This window comes from Acanthochromis polyacanthus, chromosome 7 (genome assembly GCF_021347895.1).
Source record: "Acanthochromis polyacanthus isolate Apoly-LR-REF ecotype Palm Island chromosome 7, KAUST_Apoly_ChrSc, whole genome shotgun sequence".
Lineage (NCBI taxonomy): Eukaryota > Metazoa > Chordata > Actinopteri > Pomacentridae > Acanthochromis > Acanthochromis polyacanthus.
Genome location: NC_067119.1, coordinates 38,665,294 through 38,683,405, shown reverse-complemented (window position 1 = coordinate 38,683,405; position 18,112 = coordinate 38,665,294). Strand labels below are relative to the sequence as shown.

Below are 18,112 nucleotides of genomic sequence, written 5' to 3'. Positions count from 1 at the left end.
ATAGTTTATATACAGGATCATCAGTTCAGATTGTGTTGTGCTCCACAGTGGATTAACAGAATCAGAGTACACTGTGTGTAAGTGTGCCTGCATGCTAATGATTGTAATGTTTCTCTAATATAAAAAATATGTAGAAACACATTTAAAACAGGACAATTATTGGTGGAAGATGGTCAGAATTGGATTCTAATTATACAAAAATGTTATTATACATATGCTGCACATATATGCTAAGCTGTAGTAACTGGTTTGCTCTTGCCTTCACTTCTTTTCCTCTAAAGCCTGCAGGCAAGAAAGCATCTAAGTTGGCTCTGACAGTCCCACAGAGGGCGGGACTGCCATCTAACACCGAGCTTCATCACAGCCAGAAAGGCGAGAGCCAGGAGAAGAAAGCTTTCTCCACCTCTGTCAAACCTCGGGCTGGTTAGTCTGTTCTTTCTTTTGCAGACTTTATTAGTCTGAATGAAACTGTCATTAATTGTAGGCTCCAGCAGCAACAGAGAGAACAACATGTGTATTTATGACATGCTACAGAAATGCATTTGATTGTAAGCTAGGATATCACTGGTAGCACATCCCACCTTTGTACATTCAAAACACCTCCATTGCTGAACGTCTTCCTATCAAAAGATACAACGTTTACCCTGTTCCCTAAACGCCTCACATTGTTGGCTGTGGTAGCTGCTGCTCTGTGGCTTCAGAGTGCTCAGACAGGCGTGTGAGTAAAAATTACTTTAAAAAGAGTAAAATAGTGTGTTCTAATGTCAAAATTGTCCAAGATTATTTTTTTTAAATGATCACCTGCACACAGCTACATAACTTCAGGCAGGAACAGACTGACAAGACCACAGAAGAAACTAGAGAAATACTCAGAGAGCACAGAACTCCACCAAGGCTGCTCATTCCCCCATATGGTATTGTCAGAAATGCAGCATTTGTTTATTAGTTATTAATGATCATTAATCATGGCAACAAAGAATGTGTCCATTTAATATAGATGTACCCACAAACAAAATGACTTTGCACAGACGTGTGTCATGCATGTGTATGTTATCTATGGATACTGAATCATGTGACCTAAATATGTAGCAGGCGGCGGGAATTGATGAGACTCAGAAACACCCCCACAATTTATTCAGTTGTTACTTGTGTCATAAGCCTAGGTTGATTTGTAGTAAGATTGCATCATATGATCATTATGTGAGCTGACGTAGCGTTCACTTGTCATAGTTACAGTGACGCCGTGCTGCTATTTTGCAACAATACAGAAATATTTAACAAGTCTATGGATCCAGACTATAAGCTGCATCACTGCCAAAGTCTAATGAGGTGGTCCTTGTGTCATTTCTGACCTTCCCTGAAAATTTCATCCAAAATCGGTAGTCTGTTTTGTGTAATGTTGCTAACAGACAGAGAGAGAGACAGACAAACAGGCCAGCGCCAGTCGCCGCATATCTCTGCTGCTTTCCTTAGCAGAGTAATAAAAGTGCTACGTTCCACCACTAAAAGCTAACACGGTAGCTGCCTGTGCCAGTTTGAGCTACACCACACCATCTTAATGATCGGCATGCGCTCGTACAAATATACAATTTTACCTTCTCAAAGAAAGGTAGCATATGCGACCAGTTTAGCAGCAATGTATACACAAAGGTACTATGTAACACTCACTCATTATATTATTAAAGAATATCAACGGCTTCAAACATTCTCTTGTGTATTTTACATGATTTTTGTTAGCAGACTATGTTAGCCATCATATTGTTCCTGTCTTAAGTTGACCGACTTTATGTTATTACACTATAACTCTTATTTTTTTGGATAGATTTTTTACACTTCATGGCGTGGTTTTGTTTTCCTGCTAAATGGGGAATCCTGTTTTTGAACCAAGCAAATCCCAAGCAGCTTCTCGGCTTTTCTTTGGGTATTTATTCTACTAAAAGGTAAACATTTAAATTAGACATGTCGGAGAAAGAACAGCACAGTAATTTATATATGGGCAGAAAACTGGAAATCCCACAAGGCTTTCTGTTTTTATATATAAGTTTTGTTTGACAGATAACGTGGCTTTCAAATCAGCCAGTGGCTTTGGGGGTTCAGAGTGTTAAAGTTGCAGCAATCTAAATTTCTCCCTGGGATGATGTTCACATTATTTAGAGCAGGTTTCTCATTTACAGTTTTTTTTGTATGACAAGCAAACAAGGCTGAGTCTGAGAGACTTTTTAAATGTGTATCTCCTCTGGTCTTAGCTTTTGGAGTTACAGCCAAGTAATGCCAAGGTGACATTTATTAATCAAATCATTTTTAGCACACATTCAGGGCAAGAAGTGATTTGAGGCCTCTAAGGTGGAAGGATTTTGATGACTTTTGACCATTTCCTGCTGATGATGTCTGACCTCTCATCTTTTTTTCCCCTAGCTGTAAAGAGGAAGAAAAGGAAGATGGGAATGTACAATCTGGTTCCTAAAAAGAAGGTCAAGACTGTTAAACAGCAGGAAAAGGCAGGCCTGTTTATTCATTTGTTCCTGTGTGTCAGACCTACTAACAGCACTACAACCATGAACTCAGATCAGCAAAGAAATGTTTTAGATGATGTGATCACTTTTTTTTTTTTACAAGATTTTTCCAGTTAGGTTAAGGTACTGTCTTCAATCTAAAATAAGAGGTAATGTAGTGTCAGCTTACATGTGTCTATCCACCACATTATAAATGACAAGATGTCTAACAAATGTTAGATCATTTCTGAAACTGTTGTGTCTAAAATGTCATTCCTTCTTTCAATCAGAAAGAGGAGCCGGGAGCCTGTGTGGAGAAGAAACAGACTGCAGTAGAAGAAAATCCTGTGGTTGTACCAGAGACTGTGAAGGCTGGAGAACAGTCAGCTGTCGTGAATGAAGTCCAAGTGGGGGAAGTGGAGTCTGAAGAAGGCAGCCATGTTGAATACACAGAGCTGGCTTTGGACTGTCTGGACCTAAAAGCTCAGGAGGAACTGCTCTCCCCTCCTCTGTCAGGTGGTCAAAACGTCTTACTAGCTGATTTAGCTTGATCAGATTTGCCGTGATGTTGTTAAATCCCCTTTTGGTTGACAGAAATAGATTTTATGGATGACGCAGACCAGAGTGTTGCTGTGATCTGTAGTGAAATAACAAGATGTGCGTGTTCAGGAGTAGCAGCAGATGCTGAGGTGACAGAAACAGACCTGGCTGAGGAGTTACCGCTGTGCTGCTGTCGTATGGAGACGCCGAGGAGTGGAGGAAGCCTGTCTGCACCGGATCAGACCTGCATGGCGATGGAGAGCGTAGATGGAATGGTAAAGATCGCCTGAATTCATTAAATCACTGATCGCCTCTTAGCAGAAATCAAAGAAAAATCCCATTCAGTTACCAGAGACTTGTCTAATAGAGAAAAATCATTTCAGGCTCACTGAATTCAGCAACAGAAGTTCCTCTGCTGCTCTAAAGTACATGTACATTTACTTTAGTCTAATTCATTTTTCAGTTATGTTTAATTTTTAATTTAAAGTTTAAACTACAAGTGCTCAGTCATAGTTTTTCTTAGAGACAAATTTTATCACTTTTGAGATTTTAAGATTTTCTAAATTTTACATGAAGAATATAGTGTAGTCCCTCATCTGTCGCAGGCGTTAGGTTCCAGAACCCCCCACAATAGGTGAAAATCTGTGAAGTAGCAGCCTTATATATATTTTAAGGCTTTATAAACCCTCCCCACACTCTTATAAACACTTCCTATGCTCGAAAATTTCAGAAAAACACAATGCGATGTCTCAGATGTCTATGTTAATTAACCTCCTAAGACCCGAGTGTTGATTGGGCTTGCATTTAATTTTTTTTCTACTTATTTGGGATAAGGAGTAACAAGCAAATATAATAATTGGATAATATCTAATACCTGATTATTGTGTTTATTACATTTACATTATATTTTTGCTAGATTTACATTGTTATTGTTATTACTATTATTATTATTATTATTATTATTATTTGTAGTTGTAGTATTAGTAATAGAAGTAGTAATTAGGGGCTCGGGCATGGGACATGCCAGAGCACCTATTGTTGTCCCGCGGAGTTAAGGTTTTATTAATCTTCTTCCGCCTAAACTTTGGCTCCGTATTTCGCCTAGGCCTTTGACAAATCACACACAAATTATATATCGGCTCGTGCGGTTTTATCGGGAATCGATGGCTATGACTTTTCTAAGACATTCATTCATATTTGCCAGAGTTATGAGCAAAAAACTGCATTAATTTTCCACATACACATGAATGGGATTACTGAATCACTCAGAGTGAAGACTCACCTGTTTTCACAACGCCACTGCTTCGCCATACTTTCACCTAGAAACGTCATTTAACCATCAAAACGTAGTGATTTCTCTTGTCTACGCAGGGATGTATTTTATGTCATGCTGACATTTACAGTTTTTGCTCAGTGAGTCCTCAAAAAAGTGAAAATTCTCAAAATCTGCTCTCTCTAGAGTGTGTCATGTGACTTGGGAGAGTGGAGCAGAGATGCAAAATCCGCCTAAAACTTTCACGATTGAATCGCCCTCACGACCAAACCATAAATGTTAGGGAAATGAAATTCGGTCAGATTGTAGACAATTTTCCTGGGATTCAAATGAATCCAAGTTTGAAGACCTAGCTCTTTCTGAAGTGAAATGACAGGCAGCAGTTTACAGCAAAGTCGCACACTTCTCTCCATAGGCGCCCATGCAAACTGAATCATCTGGCTCATGGAGGGAGAGTGTGTTTTTAAATCGCCGGCGCTTGGTCATTTCTCACAATATCTGGAAAATAATTACATTTCTGGTTAGCCACAGGCTTCCTCTCGCTCACGGTCATCTCACTTTTCAGCTGGGATTAACGGTTATTCCGTAATTACCGGCAGAACGCGACATCGCGCCGTGCTGACAACCAGGAAGTAAAACTAACACTTCAAATGGGGCAAGATACGCTTACCTGTATCAGTCACTGTTAGGTGAATGGATTGAACGCTCTGCTTTGGTGCGGGCGGCGGGGGTTCGAATCCCGGTTGTGATTTTTTCCTGCCGATCTTACCTTTTTTCTCTAAGTCATGTTTTATGACGTGCTTCGTCAGAATTTCACCTACACACTTCATTTTAGTCTTAAAAACAACCAAATCTCGTCTTTTCAGGCATGTATATATTGTGATGCTGGGATTTATGCTTTTCCATACATAATTTCACCTACACACTTCATTTAGTCTTAAAAAAAACAAGCTCTTCTTTTCAGCCATGGATATATTGTGATGGTGGGATTTATGGTTTCTCATACAGAAGCCTCCAAAAAACCCCTGTCTTCAGCAACAAACAAACAAAAAAACCCTCTCAGGCCATGTGCTACAGTGCCACAGAGGCGTCACTAGGTTTAAAGGACAGGGGGGCTTAGCCCCCGGGTGATGCATAGGATGTGAACACACATTTCATTTCACAGCTAACAAAAACCTCTCTGCTTCACACAGCCTTTAAAGTAACTCCAATCCACATTTTCATCAGGTGACATCTTCCTGTCTCCGCCTGTCAGAGATAAAAGCACCGTATAATTTCTAAATGAAAGCCTGTCACGGCCCGGAAAATGCCCAAATACGACTCTCTGGATGGGGGTCGCGCGAGGGCCCGACGGGTGGACGGCCCGAGCCCCTCCCACGATTTCCGTATGCGGGAATTGTCTGGTATTAGTTTTATTATTAGTATTAACAATACGCTCTTTTGGGAAAAAAAACAACGAAAAAACAACAAAAACATGTCCACATATGTGGACGGCAGGTCTGAAGAGGTTAAACAAGGTGAGATGCTGAACACTGCTGTACACAGGAGACAGAGCAGACTGATGCTACGGTCACTCAGCCAATCAGTGACCAGCGCTGTACGCTACGCTTTTGATTTCAATTTAATATTCTTTTAATATGTTTTATTATTATTATTTTTTTAAATATTGTTTGCGATTTTTTTAGGCTTGATAATGCTTATCTTACCGCTAAAATAATTAAAATAATACATTTTTAAAAATACCTATATACAGCAAACTCGGTGATACAAAATTTGATATATGCAATTAAAAAATCTGAGATACAGTGAGAACATGATAAGTGAACCAGATATGGCGAGGGACCACTGCACCAATCAGCCACAGCACTGAAACCACTGACAGGCGAAGTGAATAACGCTTTCATGTATACCACCAACCTAAACATTATTCCATACCACACACACTCACTCATGGCAGCAGCCTCCCCCAGCAGGACAATGTGCCTGATCACACCAAAAATCTGCTCAGGAATGGCAGGAACATGAAAAAAGATCCCAAGTTGTTGACCCGTCGACACAGCGCAGCAGACATTAATGGTGTGTTGACTCACATCAACACAACATCAGTGCCCATTTAATTTGAATTCTTACAGAGTATTCGTGAGAAAATAAAACAATATTTATTCTGTTCTTAATTTGTTCAGTTTTTTCTCTTAAAGATAAGAGTACTGCGAAAGTACCGGATCGATAAGCAGTATCAGTAAAAGTAGTTGTACTGTTAAGTGTTTGGCCGCATACTGCCTGAATGCGAACCCGTTTTAAATCCTGTTAGGGGACTACTTGCTGCACGTTGTTTCTCTGCTCTTATTTTCCTCCATTTCTTTGTTTGTTTCTCCCCAGCTGAGTCGTTGTCAGAGGCGAGTGATGAAGGAGGAAATGATGAGACCCTCCAACACGGTCCATCTGCTGGTTCTGTGTGAGGACCACCGTGCCGGCATGGTCAAGCACCAGTGCTGCCCTGGTTGTGGACTTTTCTGCAGGGCGGTGAGTTTAAACAAAGGACTCTCACATACTAGTACTGAGGCCTGATGTTACTGCTATGCTGTATGAAGCCGCAAGTTGACAGGAATTGTTCCTAAGATTTGTTACGTATGAAACTGAATGGCCATGAGTATGGCTGTCTGATTCTGTCAGTACACCTCAGTTTGAAGCTAAACCATGCTGTTGACTGTTACATTACCCTTGATGTGTTTTCCAACATGTTCAGAGGTTTGGGGTCACCTGGGCCATTTATGTTTTCCATAAAAACTCCCATTTTTATCCATGTGCTAACATAACGGCACAAGGGTTTTCTAATCGTCAATGAGCCTTTCAACACCATTAGCTAACACAATGTAGCATTAGAACACAGGAGTGATGGTTGCTGGAAATGTTCCTCTGTACCTCTATGGAGATATTCCATTAAAAATCAGCTGCTTCCAGCTAGAACAGTCATTTACCACATTAACTATCTCTACACTGGATTTAGCATTCATTTAATGCTATCTTCATTGAAAAAAGAAAAATTCAAAAATAGAGACGCTTCTAAGTTACCTCCAAAAAACTGCTTTTCTTTCAAAAATAAAGGTTTTTCTAATTGACCTCAAAGTTTTGAATGGTATTTTGTGAACAACACGTGGACATGTTAGCAAGGTAAGGAGCTTGATTTTCACCTGATGTTTTTTTTTTTTTTTTAAAACGCCACTTCTCAAGGAAGTTCCATTTCCCATTAGTCTATTGTACATGATCTCATAATTCTGAGAAAACAGGCTCATACCGCCGGCGGTACACCTACTAATTTGCATAGGAATTTCAAGAATGTCCGACGGCTGCAAACACGATTATACAAACATTATACGCCGATGGAAAGCTTAGATTCTCATGAATCCGCCGGTATAAACCACTTTCAGATGCGATTACCACAGCGGCTGAGAAAAACACATTTGTCCGACAAAAACGAATATTCATCCATCCGTTCTCTATACACGGCTTCAACGCACACAGCGCAACTCACATTTCCGGGTTTACACACGTGGACAAAATTGTTGGTACCCCTCAGTTAAAGAAGGAAAAACCCACAATTCTCACTGAAATCACTTGAAACTCACAAAAGTAACAATAAATAAAAATGTATTGAAAATTAAATAATCAAAATCAGCCATCACTTTTGAATTGTTGATTAACATAATTATTTAAAAAAACAAACTAATGAAATAGGGCTGGACAAAAATGATGGTACCCATAACTTAATATTTTGTTGCACAACCTTTTGAGGCAATCACTGCAATTAAACGATTTCTGTATTTGTCAATGAGCGTTCTGCAGCTGTCAACAGGTATTTTGGCCCACTTCTCATGAGCAAACAGCTCCAGTTGTCTCAGGTTTGATGGGTGTCTTCTCCAAATGGCATGTTTCAGCTCCTTCCACATATGTTCAATGGGATTCAGATCTGGGCTCATAGAAGGCCACTTTAGAATAGTCCAACGCTTTTCTCTCAGCCATTCTTGGGTGTTTTTGGCTGTGTGTTTTGGATCGTTGTCCTGTTGGAAGACCCATGACCTGCGACTGAGACCAAGCTTTCTGACACTAGGCAGCACATTTCTCTCCAGAATGCCTTGATAGTCTTCAGATTTCATCGTACCTTGCACACTTTCAAGACACCCTGTGCCAGATGCAGGAAAGCAGCCCCAAGACATTACTGAGCCTCCTCCATGTTTCACCGTAGGGACAGTGTTCTTTTCTTCGTATGCTTGGTTTTTGAGTCTATGAACATAGAGTTGATGTGCCTTACCAAAAAGCTCCAGTTTGGTCTCATCTGTCCAAAGGACATTCTCCCAGAAGCTTTGTGGCTTGTCAACATGCATTTTTGCAAATTCCAGTCTGGCTTTTTTATGAGTTTTTTTCAGCAGTGGTGTCCTCCTTGGTCGTCTCCCATGAAGTCCACTTTGGCTCAAACAACGACGAATGGTGCGATCTGACACTGATGTACCTTGGCCTTGGAGTTCACCTTTAATTTCTTTGGAGGTTGCTCTGGGCTCTTTGGATACAATTCCAACGATCCGTCTCTTCAATTTGTCATCAATTTTCCTCTTGCGGCCACGTCCAGGGAGGTTGGCTACTGTCCCGTGGGTCTTGAACTTCTGAATAATATGAGCCACTGTTGTCACAGGAACTTCAAGCTGTTTAGAGATGGTCTTATAGCCTTTACCTTTAAGATGTTTGTCTATAATTTTTTTTCGGATGTCCTGGGACAATTCTCTCCTTCGCTTTCTGTTGTCCATGTTCAGTGTGGTACACACCTTTTCACCAAACAGCAGGGTGACTACTTGTCTCCCTTTAAATAGGCAGACTGACTGATTATGAGTTTGGAAACACCTGTGATGTCAATTAAATGACACACCTGAGTTAATCATGTCACTCTGGTCAAATAGTTTTCAATCTTTTATAGAGGTACCATCATTTTTGTCCAGGCCTGTTTCATTAGTTTGTTTTTTTAAATAATTATGTTAATCAACAATTCAAAAGTAATGGCTGTTTTTGATTATTTAATTTTCAATAAATTTTTATTTATTGTTACTTTTGTGAGTTTCAAGTGATTTCAGTGAGAATTGTGGGTTTTTCCTTCTTTAACTGAGGGGTACCAACAATTTTGTCCACGTGTGTATTATTACACACAGAAAAAAAGATTCCACAAAAAACGGCCATAATCCAACCTTTTACATCCAGATGACACAAGCCAGTAAACTATTTTGTCCAAAACATGTCCTGAAGTCGTATAAAATCCCCGAATCGGTCGTTTTCAAGGAAATGCACCTCGCGATGCCCGTCCAATATTCCCTGTATTTTTCGTCATTTTTTTAATTTAAAAATAGAATATTAGCGATTTTTTTGTACTGAAAACGGCTGGAATTGACTGAAGCTTAAAGGGTTAAGGAGTCACTGTGCATTCAGAACTCGTAGTAACGATTGTTAGCCGATAGCTAACGAGGTAATCAAGTATAGGTTAAAAAACGAGCCTCAATTTAAAGAGTATGGTCTAACTTACTGTATGCATGTACTGGGACATTTAAACATTTAAATGGAAAGCCAGCATACACAAAAATCCAAATCCTCTTTTTTAACATTTAATTTTGCCATGGTGGTTGTATTTCCTTATTTCCACATGACGTTAAGCTACTTTTGCTTCATGAAATGAAACATATAAATGTTTTTTTTTCCCACCCTGAAAAAGAAAATGTCACTTGAAATGTTTGAATTTGAAACAAAAATATCTCTTTGACCTTCTGTGTTTTCCTGCTCCGTTCCACAGGGCAGCTTCATGGAGTGCAGGCCGTACGGCAGCATCTCTCACCGCTTCCACCGTGACTGCGCCTCCATCTTGAAGGATCACAGGTTTTGCCCCCACTGTGGAGAGGATGCTAGTGGGGCAAAAGTAGTTACAGTACCGAAGGCTGATCAGTCGCCTTCTGTGCCCAGATCCAACCCGGGGCCGTCCCTCCCTGCCGTACCCACTGTGGCCACTCTGCCTTCAGTCCCAACCACATCTGCTGTCCCACAGATACTCAGAGCTAAGAAGACTAGTGAGCCTCAGAGGGGCAGAGATGAGAGCCAGAGCAGGTAACAAGACACTGATGAGGCTCATGTCATCTCATCTTCTCTTTGAGAAAAAATTAATACACCATTTCCCTCTTACAGTGAATAAACTTGCAACTATCAAAGGTTAATTCCATTTTCTGACATCTTCTTATTGCTGGCTGTGTCTCTCCAGGTTAAGTGATGAAGATGTGTGTGCTGCAGACAGACTTTCTAAAGAGTCACTGGAGAGCATCCTGATGGCACTGGATGATGAGAAGTAGGATTAACAATGTGTGCAGTGTGTTCTACAGCACTTTATAGGAATAACCGATTGACACCTTTATGTTTCTAGCTTGAAACCAAAGAAGGTCAAGTACCCCACCAAGCAGCTGTACATCTCTGCAAAACAAGGGGACCTCCAGAAGGTCATTCATCTTTTAGGTAACTCACATATGTTTTCTGACATAAAGTAGCCTCAACTGGAGTAACTTAATGTATGCTTTTTAGCATCAGTATAAGGTCAAAGTTTGTATGTTGCAGTTGATGGGAAGGATCCTAACTTTTTGATGGAGGGCCAAAACAAACGTACTCCACTTCATGCAGCAGCTTCTGAGGGTCACCAGGAGATATGCCACATGCTCGTCCAGGTGAGGAGACGCTGACTTCACTGCAGACTAAGTAGAGAATTACATCCGCCCATTTTCTGTACTCCACTTTATCCTGTGGAGGGTTGTGTGAGGAGCTAGAGCCTACATCAGCTAAGTTCTGGTGAAAAACTGAGTACAAGTTGGACCGGTCGCCAGTCCATCACAGGGCACAGACAGACAGACACTCATGTCTACAGCCAGCTTGGAATCGTTCATTAACCTACAGTATGTGTCTTTGAAACATGGGAGGAAACCCACAGAGGTGCAGGGTGAACAGACTGAGATTTGAGCCCAGGACTGTCCATGTTAGGTTCAAACCTGAAGAATACACAAACAGCTCAGGAAGAAAGGACAGCACTCACGAGCTCCGGTCTTTTACTTGCGCACAAGGAGAGAGATAGAGACTACAGCTCTGCAGTATGCATCGCGGCAGCCTCACAAACTCTGGAGTGCCTGCCTCTCTCCTTGTCCTTTTATTTCCTTCTCATACAATCATACAGTACAGAGGAGTCATCATGCGTTAGTCATAAGATTTCAGAACAATACAAAGACAGAACATGTCTTACTTGCATGATCTTATCATAAGAGCGAGTCAGCTCACTATAGGAACAAGTCAGCTTTGTTCTTGTTGTTACTTCTGAACACATGCATGGTCACAACTTAGAATGCTGATGGTAGTCCTTATTTCTTCATAGTCACTCAATGATACCTCATAAGTATAATCATTCTAATATAAGTGTAATTCTTCTAACATTCCATGAGGTGACTAGCACTGTGCAAATTGAATAGTTTGTTTATTTTTGAATAGAAAATAAATAGAAGCACTGCTTCAAATGGACATTAAAACATAAAAAATTCATCATCCAATCTGTCTGTGAAAAAGCCCATATCATAATGCCCAGTGTGACAGAAATGCTGTTTGATCTGTCTGTCCATCCATAGTTTTAATCTATTTCATCTCAAACCAAAAATATTGAACTGACTATTCAATACGACAACATTAAGCCGTAAACATATTTGAAAAGATGGAATCCTCAAATGTTTGCTTTTTTTTTTGCTTAAAAATGACTGAAATGTTTAAATGATTAAAATCCATACGTCCTGTGGCTGATGTCAGTGTGTGATTCAGTGATGTTGGGAAGCTGTATGTGTTTATGCACACGCAGGCTGGAGCCAACCTGGACATGTTTGATGAGGAGCAGAGAACACCACTGATGGCAGCCTGTGAAAACAACCATCTGGACATTGTGAAATACATTCTAAGAGCTGGAGCATCCATCAGTCACAAGGTGAGTTTGCACACAACTTTTCCTATCAGTCTGTTCATGTCAAGTTCTGCTTTTCCATCCGGCAGTCGGTCTGATCTCACTATGTCAACTGCTGCCTTTGCTTAGCGCTTTTGTCGTACTACTTCCAAAATGACAACACCCAATTTATTGTTTTTGTCCTCTGAGCAGATTTTTATTTGACGAAGTAGTAGAGCACATAAAAGATGTGCTAATTAAATAAAATTAAGTCCTAGTACCTTAATGTGAATCAATTCAAGGTTGAAAATATCATACTGGAGCAAATAAAAGAAAATATAGAACACCTTTAACAAAAAATTGGTTTTCTGTAAATCATATAATCATCCATTTACTCTGAGTTTACTACCGTAGGGTCTTTACACACACCCCTCTCAAGTTTGTCTCCAGCCACTTGCTTTAGAAAAAATACTTTTAGATTTTAATTTAAGGATTTAAACTCCTTCTTTACTCCTGTCATTTCAATTTTAAATCATTTTTCTTCTGTCAGTCATTCTACATATTGACTCACTCATGAATGTCCACTTTTTCACACATACATGACAGAAGAATATAAAAAAGTCAAAGAACTAAACAAATTCATTACAGCACCTCAGTGCAAATGTTACTACACCTAGTCTTCATTATCCTCTCAACCTTTTCATGCAGTGAGCCTTTAATAATGAAGAGGAAATGATCCCATACATGTAGAGCTCTGACTTGAACATCTGAGCTGTTTAGTATCTAAGGGGAGCAGTTTCAGTCAGAAATTGAACCCATTCTGGGGGCTCTGCTGTTCTTGTGCTCTTCTAGTTTCACAAAGCAAGTCTCGCTTCAATAATGAATCCTATAAATAAAAATCTAAACTGTGTTTTGGTGACATCTTGTGTCAGAAATATTTTGTCCCTAAGAATAGTTAAAGAGGGAGTCTGGTAAAGACTGCCTTATCCACCCCCCAGGTTTACCAGCAGCATCTTCCTAAAGGGTTGAATCACGGAGCATTCTCATACTGCATTAAAAAAAATGTGCTATTTACCTCCTTGCATTTTCAACACTTTTTAATCTTTGATCAAGTCCATCCTCAATAACTACAGAGTAGTGTAGTATCCATGCATCGTTTTTTGATAAGTAAATTTATTTCTAATGTGTCCAGTGGCTCACCCAGTATAAGATGCTGCATCATGCAGTGTCTTGTCCACAAGTCATACTGTATATAGTATTCTAAATCCCTTTGGCAAACTAGAGATTCTCGCTTTGTTTTTAAAGAACACTGAGTCACTACACTGCCAAAACCCTAAGCTAAGTGAACGTTGCCCTAACTGGACTTATTTCATATTGTCTGTGTAAAGAATTCCTTGTCTTTTTATGCACCATAGACCACAGAGTAGAAGGGCTTCAATACGCGGTTTTTCTTCACCTTTTTGTCTCCTCTGTCTTCAAAAGGAGCCGTCATATACTTCTCTATTTTTATCCAATCTAACTAGCTAGTCCCAGCTCCCATTCCAGAGATATACTGCGACAATTTGATTTTGTTCCCTTGCATTATTAGTGGTAATTAAGCTGTGGCACTACCATTATCTTTACTGTATTTATTTTGTCCCAAAGGGTGAGATTAATTTCTTTCCACCTTTCCAGATTGTTTATAATCTCTTAAATTAGTGATAACCAGTTGATTTCAGTCAAATTTGCTAAACCTGCACATAATCTCAAACCAAAATATTGCATGAACCCTAGAAGTCATTTGAACTGGACAATAGAAACCGCTGATGAAAAACATGCTCTGAATATTGGCAGGGCATGTATTATAATGTGTGAAGTTGCCGTATTCTTCTAACAGCAGCACTTCCAAACCCATCTGTTTGTGTGCTGCTTTCAGAAAGCAGAAGACAACTTTGTTTTGTTTGTATGAGTGAAATATGCTCAGAAATGCTTTTGAATAGGTGACATCCATCAAGGTGGAGGAGTTTACAACAAGAATCTGCCTCTGGAAACTTTACATTATGATGAGCTGAAAAAGGGTAAAATATTAATAACAGCTGAGTGGAACTGCAGCAATGTGTGATAATTGTTGATTTGTCACTAGAAATCACACTTTAAGGAACAGATTCAAATCCAGCATACTTTGGAGTGTCGCAGCAAACAGATCTGACTTATTATATTAATGGGAATTATAACATTATTACAACAAAACACATTCACGCATTGCCATTATGAGCTGTTGAGTATAGATTGATGACCAAGTAAAAGTGAATTTAAAATTGAATCTACACCAGCTGTGCAAAATACAGAAGTGCGTGAATACTTTCAGAATCTGCTGCATTTAGTGATTCGCTTTAGTTTTTTGCACAAAATTTATTACAGCAGTATGTCAGAGGCAAGCACCAGAAGAAAAGGAGAGTAGAAAAAGACGTCACTCTCACGTGACTGCTTTTGTGAGAAGGAACGCTCTAACAGTATGACTTATTAAACATGAAAATTTATAATTAACCTCACCAACTCGAAGTTAAAGCTATGCTGCAGAGAGAAGGAGACGATTAAGTACATCACTGTTGGACTCATTTCGCTTCATTAAGTCTATACTCATGTCGATTTTCACCCATAAATTTCAACTTGAGGCTTCCAGGAGCAACTAAAATATCCCTTTCTGTGGTGTTGGACAGTGGTGGCAGCATGGCTGTGTTGTTCAATGTGCATCATGTTGTCATCCCAGGATATCATGGGTTTCACCTGTCTGCATCTGGCAGCTAAACTGGGACATTATGACATAGTCAATCATCTGCTCTCCAAGGCATCCAAACACATCAACTGTCAGGTAAAAACACACGCACGGCCTCATTTACTAACTGCTGCTAACAGCTCATGTGGTGTGGATCAGAAACCATGCGTGAGTGTGAATCTTGGTATGAGTTTTCCAGCCTGTGTCTGTGCAGGATGATGGAGGGTGGACTCCCATTACCTGGGCTATTGAGTACAAGCACAAGGAGCTGGTCCATCTGCTGCTGGCCAGAGGGGCCGATGTTAACATCAGAGACAAGGTCAGGCGCACGGCACACCGTTTTGTTTTAAACTGTTACACAGATATGTTTTTGGTTTTTTTCAATTTTTCTTGTGATTTGTGTCATTCTGTCACACTGCACAGAAGTTATTCCTCACTGTAGCCATGCTTGTGCTGTCAGAAAATTGCCCACAGTGGGATAAAAGGTGACAGGAGCAAAAAACACCCAGAAACTGCTCAAAGTTCAGAGGGCTCTTCTATGAAAGCAGCACTACCATGGCTAGGAGAAAGAACTCAAAAGTAGCTTTTTAGATTTGATTCATTTTCCTAATGCAACTGGAAATCACGTATGATTACTTTGGGGACTGTACAAAAGTTGAAAATCCAACAGTTGCCAATGACTCATAATTGGTAACATTTTGACATTAACCATGACTTTTAAACTCAGCAGTAGGTTTTGAAATTCAGGAGGTTAAAATAAAAAATCTAATGGAGCAACTTGGAATAATGTTTTAGTTTTTGGTGATATCGCATGTTTTGTTTTTCTGTTTTGAACCAAATTAATTGATACCAGTTTCAATTAAATTCATTTATATTGAGCCAGCTGCCAACATATACTCCATTACTAACACTGGTATGAGTGAAAGGATCATCATTAAAGTGAAGAAGCTTAAAACTACCTGGTAATATGAGTTAAACCACTTGAGTGCAGTTCCTGTAATCCCAATGACATGTTTTAGTCTTTTCAATTCAGTTGCATTAAAAAGCACTGAGACCCAGCAGGATACGTATAGTGATGGTGAAATAAATAGTTTTCCATTGTCCATGAGTATTAACTTCAAATGGCTCTGCTTGTAAAAGATCAGAGGAAATATGACAGACCGCTGCATTTATGCAGCCATTGACCCATTACTTAAAAAACAAAAACTGTTGTAGTCAGGAAAGCCAGCAGCATAAATTGAAGTTGTAGAATTACAAATGGTACAGCTATAAGGCATCCTGCAATGGGCAGGAGACTTTGGGTAATGTTTCTTTAACTGGAAAGGCATGCTTCATTAATTCTATTTAAATATAACAAGTAATATGTGAATCTACACAAGATTAGAATATCAAATTAAGTTACTGTAGCTAGTTAAACATTGTGGTTTAAATAGTCTGAAGTCAATAAAACTTGCATGTTTCTTCAAACAAGATGTTGTTTCCTTGTTGAATTCTAAACTCCAAATGGGCCAAAAATCTGCCATTTGTGTAAAAATCACTAAAATGTGTCCTGGGACAGAATGACTCTGGATCCCCTAAACAATTTTATTTCTGCATCTTGTCAACTTTGTCATGACTCTAAAACTTGCAGGTCTGTCGAGGTGGTGCTTGTTCCTGTGTACCAGTCTGCCCTGTTCTGATGGAAGCCGTCATAATGCCATGACTCTGACCACTTATCTGCTCCTTGTTCAGGAAGAGAATGTCTGCCTGCACTGGGCAGCGCTGTCAGGCTGCGATGACATTGCCCAGGCTCTGCTGGAGGCTCAGTGTGACCTTAACGCCGTCAACATTCATGGCGACTCACCACTTCATGTTGCTGCCAGAGAACAGCACCTGGAGTGTGTGATGTAAGTGTGAAGTCTGTTTTGAGACGAAAAATTACATGTAGTGAAGGCCAAAGTGAGGTTGTGATATGCTTTATGCACACGGGAGGGTCCACTAGATAAATGTCGTCATTTCCACAAGTCCATCAAAGTCTGTGTTGACCTCTCTGTGGACATTCATGTGTAGCCTGAAATTTATATTCCATGTGGTATCTGTGATACAAGGGCAATATTGCGTGTGCTCTGAAGAAATGAGGTATGAGGAAGTGAGACGACCTACTGCACATGTGTGCAACAGTGTTCCACGTAGACTCCCATGGAAAAGTATTATAGTAGCAACAACTATGCATCTGTGGCTGAGCCCTTTGTTTCCAAGGCCGGGAAGATCAGTTCACTCGATGCAGTTATAGATGACAGTGTTTGTTGTGGCTTAATCTCCTCCTCAGTCACCTTCAGGTTGAGCTGGAATGCTAGTTTTGTCACCTGTCATCAGTGTTGGACCCCATTAATGCCTTTTTGTTTCAATGGCAGTAAATGCGATTCCTGGTGGAAAGACAAGCAGAGGCTATTAGCTGCAGCGCATTAACGCCTTAACTTTTTAATGACGTGTTCCCATATCACCACTGTCTGGAAAACAAACTGTTTTAGGTGTTTGCACTTGATGAGCCTCTGTTTTTTAGCTGCTGACGTATTTAGTTCAGAAATATGTAGAGTCATTAACAAAGGTTTACATACATGGGGAACCATGATATTCATGACAGTTTTGAATTTCTAAGGTCTGCTATAACTGTTTTTATGATGGAATCATTGAAACCCAAAAAAGCACTCATGCTTTTAGTCTTCTGAAATCTGACAAATCTGTGGGGTCAAAAGAAGGAATGGGAGCTGAGTCCCAGTATTAAATGAACCTCGGCTCTCCAGACTCCGACCAAAATGGCTGCATATGCAACTTTTTATTTAGAGTGCGCGAGTTCAGTTTTCAAGTGGTCACATTTGTGCAAGTGAATGATGATCATTGAGCTGTTTCAGGGTTGTTCTAACTGGCTCAGGCAGCTACTGTGGAACGTAGTACTGTTATTTCTTCCATGGCCTTGTCTGCAGTCTGTTCCTACCTGATGCTATTTAGATGTTGTGTGTTCCAGAGATACAGCGGCTTGTAGCTGATCGTTTTGAAAACAAAAAAGAAAAGGAAAGAGGAGATAGCTG

General features: G+C 40.0%; 1 protein-coding gene across 7 annotated transcripts in view; it reads left to right on the top strand.

Annotated features, from left to right (window-relative positions):
• Positions 1-18,112, top strand: part of LOC110960192 (histone-lysine N-methyltransferase EHMT1-like) — a 33,121-nt gene that overhangs the window by 3,000 nt on the left and 12,009 nt on the right. For 6 of the 7 annotated variants that reach the window (XR_007943090.1, XR_007943089.1, XM_022207341.2 and 3 more), the window contains exons 3-15: positions 282-423; positions 2,416-2,498; positions 2,783-3,008; positions 3,162-3,307; positions 6,685-6,828; positions 10,133-10,440; positions 10,592-10,675; positions 10,751-10,839; positions 10,939-11,045; positions 12,212-12,334; positions 15,039-15,140; positions 15,259-15,363; positions 16,776-16,930. Coding sequence is in view for 5 of the 7 variants with exons in the window: in XM_022207341.2 (XP_022063033.2) it covers positions 282-423; positions 2,416-2,498; positions 2,783-3,008; positions 3,162-3,307; positions 6,685-6,828; positions 10,133-10,440; positions 10,592-10,675; positions 10,751-10,839; positions 10,939-11,045; positions 12,212-12,334; positions 15,039-15,140; positions 15,259-15,363; positions 16,776-16,930 (1,814 nt within the window). In the remaining 2 variants the exon portion in view is untranslated. The remainder of the gene's footprint in view (positions 1-281; positions 424-2,415; positions 2,499-2,782; positions 3,009-3,161; positions 3,308-6,684; positions 6,829-10,132; positions 10,441-10,591; positions 10,676-10,750; positions 10,840-10,938; positions 11,046-12,211; positions 12,335-15,038; positions 15,141-15,258; positions 15,364-16,775; positions 16,931-18,112) is intronic. The other variant, XM_022207342.2, reaches the window with a different exon arrangement.